Here is a 5,791-nt window from a genome sequence, read left to right as displayed (position 1 = left end):
GCTAAACCCTGGGCCTCATCACCATCCAGGTACACACTTAGCCCACTGAGCTAAACCCTGGGCCTCACCACCATCCAGGTACACACTTAGCCCACGGAGCTAAACCCTGGGCCTCATCACCATCCACACTTTCCACCACCATCAACAAAACACCAAATGATGGAATTTCTCGTGGAAGAATGGTGTTGTATCCCTCCAATAGAGTTCCAGACACTTGTAGAATCTATGCCACGGCGCATTGAAACCGTTTTGGCTCGTGGTGGCACAATGCCATATTAAGACACTATGTTGGTGTTTTCTTTATTTTGGTAGTTACCTGTATACCAGTTCCTTTCCAAAACATCAGCTGTCTGTTTACATTTGCATAGAATTAATTTTTTGTGGAGTAATGGCATGATTCCCATATCGAAAATCAGATTGAAGGGCTTTTTTTCCCCCACAAACATAGCCATGTTGATTCATTCCCTTGCAGCGCGGCAGCTATAAGTCCTCACACACATCATTATAAACTCAATTAGCTGTCAGATTTGGGCTGTAATCTCAGTGGTGATGGTATAATGCTGAGAGCACTGCATCGTTCTCTGTGGCCTCATTACCGCATTTCAATAAGACAATACGACCAGCAAAGAATAAATAAATGAAGGCGACAAAACAATTTCCAGCCGTTTAGCTGTCACGCCAGAAGCCCTTTTGCCATTGGCCCGTGAAAAGATGACGTCACACGTCCCATCCATCGTCCTAATTACATTCTCTCAGCGAGTGATGACAACACTACAAACTACTTTTATGTGTTAGCATATCTGCTGTTCCTTAATGGGATTATTTTATCTGTGTGTTTTGTTTGTTTGTGTGTGTGTGTGTGTGTGTGAGTGTGAGTGTGAGTGTGTGTGTGTGTGTGTGTGTGTGTGCGAGCGCATGCTCACTTAAGTCTTCAGAAATGATTTTGCAGCTCAAATGAAATTGCACGACGATGAACAAGTACACACAGGCAATCACCGTTGGTTGAATCACACTGGTTGAATCAACGTTGTTTTCCGACATGGAATAGACGTTGAATTGATGTCTGTGCCGAGTGAGAAGTGTGTTTAAGGAGGTAGCTGGGGGGAGTGTAACAGTTTCTGGAAACATCTGGGTGTGTGTCACACCCATCCAGCCAGGGACCGGAGCCTCAAACATCCACGCAGCACGGAAATCCCACAGATGGCTCTCTAACACCAATATAATTGAAACTCCAAAGACATGGGATGGGAATTTCTACTGAGTTGTCCCTCGTTGCTATAAGCCGTCAGGACTCTTTAGGTTTTTTGATGTTTCAATTTCTCCTTCTCCCTCTCCCACTACCTCCTCTCTCTCTTTCTCTCTCACACGGAGAGAGAAGTCCCAGTGGTGTCAATCAACAAGTGGCGGCCTGCCGTGGTGGTGAGGGGTATCAGCTTGACTATGACATGTTTGTTCTCCGATATCTTTTTACACCAATCACATTCAGCTGTCTTCTGGCGCACAGCAATTTTGTTGAATGCTGTTCCTAATCTCTGGTCCCTGTCTATTCTTTAGGATAAGTTGTCTTGGTTGAATGTTGACATGTTTAAGTATACAGTATGGCTGGTGAGTGTGAGACAGACAGGAAGTGGCTGCTGAAGTATATGGCTGGTGCAGGGAAACACAGAGTGTGAGACAGACAGGAAGTGGCTGCTGAAGTATATGGCTGGTGCAGGGAAACACAGAGTGTGAGACAGACAGGAAGTGGCTGCCATAGTATATGGCTTGTGCAGGGAAACACAGAGTGTGAGACAGACAGGAAGTGCCTGCTGAAACGTGTACTGAAGTGACAGCAGCAGTGGATTATGAGAGGACTGTAAATAGTGATGGTGGATTAAGGATCGAAAGTGTTTCAGTTGCAGTGTCTAAATCCCAAATATCACCCTATTCCCTAAATAGTGCACTACTTTTGACCAGAGTCCTATGGGGAAAAGGCACCCTATTCCCTAAATAGTGCACTACTTTTGACCAGAGTCCTATAGGGAAAAGGCACCCTATTCCCTAAATAGGGCACTACTTTTGACCAGAGCCCAATGGGTATTTAGGGAATACGAGTGGTGGTGGTTTATAAAAGGCTCCAAGCTGAAGAGAACCCCCTGCAGCCTGATGAGAACCCACTGCAGCCTGAATAGAACCCCCTGCAGCCTGAAGAGAACCCCATGCAGCCTGCTTAGAACCCCATGCAGCCTGAAGAGAACCCCCTGCAGTCTGAAGAGAGAACAACCTGCCCGCCTTGATGAGAAACCCCCTGCAGCCTGAATAGAACCCCCTGCAGCCTGAAGAGAACCCCCTGCAGCCTGAATGAAGAACCCCCTGCAGCCTGAAGAGAACCCCCTGCAGCCTGAAGAGAACCCCCTGCAGCCTGATGAGAACCCCCTGCAGCCTGAAGAGAACCCCCTGCAGCCTGAATAAGAAACCCCCTGCAGCCTGAATAGAACCCCCTGCAGCCTGAAGAGAACCTCCTGCAGCCTGAAGAAAATCCCTCTAGCCTGAAGAGAACCCCCTGAAGCCTGAAGAAAACCCCCTGGAACCTGAAAAGAACCCCCGCTGCCTGAATAGAACCCCCTGCAACCTGATGAGAACCCCCTGCAGCCTGAAGAAAACCCCCTGGAACCTGAAAAGAACCCCCTGCTGCCTGAAGAGAACCCCCTGCAGCCTGAAGAAAACCCCCTGGAACCTGAAAAGAACCCCCTGCTGCCTGATAGAACCCCCTGCAACCTGATGAGAACCCCCTGCAGCCTGGAAAAACCCCTGGAACCTGAAAAGAACCCCCTGCTGCCTGAAGAGAACCCCTGCAGCCTGAAGAAAACCACCTGCAGCTGAGAGGACCCCCTCTAGCCTGAAGAGAACTCCCTGCAGCCTGAAGAGAACCCCCTCTAGCCTGAAGAGAACCTCCTGCAGCCTGAAGAAACACCCCTCTAGCCTGAAGAGAACCCCCTGCAGCCTGAAGAAAACCTCCCTGCAGCCTGAAGAGAACCCCTGCAGCCTGAAGAGAACCTCCTGCAGCCTGAAGAGAACCCCCTGTAGCCTGACGAGAACCCCATGCAGCCTGAAGAGAACCCCTGCAGTATGAAGAGAACCCCCTGGAGTCTGAAGAGAACCACCTGCCGCCTGATGAGAACCCCCTGCAGCCTGAATAGAACCCCTGCAGCCTAAATAGAACCCTGCAGCCTGACCGAAAACCCCTCTAGCCTGAAGAGAACCTTCCTGCAGACTGACGACAAACCCCCTCTAGCCTCGAAGAGAGGCCCCCTGCAGCCTGAAGAGAAACCCCCTGCAGCCTGAAGAGAAACCTCCTGCAGCCTGAGAGAGAACCCCCTTGCACCTGAAGGAGAACCTCCTGCAGCCTGAAGAAATCCCGCCTGCTAGCTCGGACTGACCTGAGAGAACTGCGGCCTTAAGAGACCCTGCAGCCTGAGAGAACTCCTGCAAGCCTGAAAGAGAACGCCCCTGTCAGGCCGAAGAATTGGCCCTAAGAGACCTTCAGCGAAGAGAAACCCCCTGCAACCTGAACTTTACGCCCCTGGCAACCTGAACAGTATTTCTTCATAACATGTGTTACACAAAATATCATTTTGTGCTGTATTTGTACTTTAAATAATAAATATTTAAAGAATTTTGTATTTTATTGGACAAAGAAGAGATACTGGTAAAGCTAGGCAGAGAGTTTGTGGGCCGGACTAGAAACCACGCCGCGACACCAGCTGACGTGCTGTAGATGGGGACGCTAACCCCTTACAGTGGTATCCAATCAAATCAAACTTTATTTGTCACATGCGCTGAATGCAACAAGTGTAGACTTACCGTGAAATGCTTACTTACAAGCCCTTAACCAACAGTGCAGTTTAAGAAGAGTAAAGAAAATATTTACCGAATAAATATTAAAAAGTAACACAATAAATTCTCAATTTCTTCTCCATGTAAAAACAATATAACCAGTGTGGTTGTTTGTTGTTGTTGTTTTGGTTGCTAGGTCCTGTCCCCTTTGTCCGACTCTATCCTGGCAGAGAAGACCTTGACGGTGAAGGACGACAAGGTGACCATCACAGACCTGGGGGTCCAGCTGGTAGCGTCTATAACCATGACCATGCAGTCAGGGAGCAACCAGGCCATCGCTCTGACCACTACCGCCCAGGACCTGCTGCACAGCCCCAAACAGGTCACTGCACCACACACACACACACACACTGAACACACACACACACACACACACACACCACACACCACACACCACACGACACACACCCCCACACACACACACTACACACACACACACACACACAGCCACAACCAACCACCCAACACCACACACACACCACACACACACACACACACACACACCAACACACACAACAAAACCGCTAACCCCCCACCCACACACACACACCACACACCACACACACCACCACAACACACCCCACACCCACACCCACACAACACACACACCACCAACACACCACACAACCACACCAACCAACACGTAACACCCCCACACACACACACACACACATCAAACACACACACACACACACACACACACACACACACACACACACACACACACACACACACCACACACCACCACACAAACGTAACCCCCCCATACACAACACACCCACACCACACACACACACACACACACCCACACACACACACACACACACACACACACACACACACACACACACACACACCACACACACACACACACACACACATCCACCACCACACACACACTCACAATCGACTACACCCCACCCCCCCCACACACGCACACACACAAACGAATGTCGAGTCAAGAAACACATTGTAGTTATACTAAGAGAATGCCAAGGCCCTTTTCAATTGATCAAAAATAATGTTGGTTTTTCTCAGAGCAGGATTTGTGACTGTATATACATGTAACACACAGTACTGAACCAATAGATACAATACTACTGTTGTGAATACAGGGCGCATACCCACTTTGTGCACAGACATACCACACATATGCCTCAGGTTAAAGGATGAATGAATGAATGAAACATTCTCTAGTGGTCTGAAAATGTAATCCAATATCATTGCGCTTAGACCTCAGGCACATCTTCCAGTGAAGATATCCAAGGAAAAACCATCCTTCTCAATCTATGATGCTCATGTCTCTGTAGTGTCTCTGGTGAAAACATACTGTACTGATCTACAGTGTACTATATGCATGTGGCCCTGGGTAATTATATTCGTATCTCAGGGTTTTATTTTCATTGGCAGTATACAGTAATTGGAAAAGCCGCCGCTCATTATAATGAAAGCAGAACATTTTGCTCTGCAGTTAACCTGCAGTTCCTTATTTATTGCTTAGTTTCTATTTATCTCTCCGTTATCAAGGGGGGGATAAGTTGTTGTTTCCAACATAGACAGTTAATTACTTTTCTGGGATGGTTTAGTTGTAACTGACTTATTAAATAACACTTCTTTCTGGATTAAAAAAGTAATGTAGTTTTCACTTTTATAGGTGGAAATTAATACTTTAATGAGTTTGAGTTGAGGAAAAACAAACACTTTTGGTTTCGCTTTGTTATATATCACACAATTGTATAGAATGTTGACCAAAAAACAACATCCCAAATTCAGTTACTTGCCAGAATATTTTCCCATGTTATTGTCGGGCACAAAAGAGGCTGAGGCCATTCATTTTCCATTGAGATTGAGATGGCTTGTTAGCTGCCGAGGCCAAGAGCTGCATTGGCAGCAGAAAAACGGAGCCTGGGTCATA

At 47.5% G+C, this 5,791-nt stretch overlaps 1 protein-coding gene across 1 annotated transcript in view; it reads left to right on the top strand.

Annotated features, from left to right (window-relative positions):
• The window catches only part of LOC111974732 (transmembrane protein 132C), a 108,609-nt gene that overhangs the window by 100,649 nt on the left and 2,169 nt on the right, over positions 1-5,791 (top strand). The window contains exon 5 of the mRNA XM_024002696.2: positions 4,013-4,198. Within this exon, the coding sequence (XP_023858464.1) occupies positions 4,013-4,198 (186 nt within the window). The remainder of the gene's footprint in view (positions 1-4,012; positions 4,199-5,791) is intronic.

This window comes from Salvelinus sp. IW2-2015, linkage group LG15 (assembly GCF_002910315.2).
Source record: "Salvelinus sp. IW2-2015 linkage group LG15, ASM291031v2, whole genome shotgun sequence".
NCBI classification, from domain to species: Eukaryota; Metazoa; Chordata; class Actinopteri; order Salmoniformes; family Salmonidae; genus Salvelinus; species Salvelinus sp. IW2-2015.
This window is presented reverse-complemented; position numbering and strand designations above follow the sequence as displayed.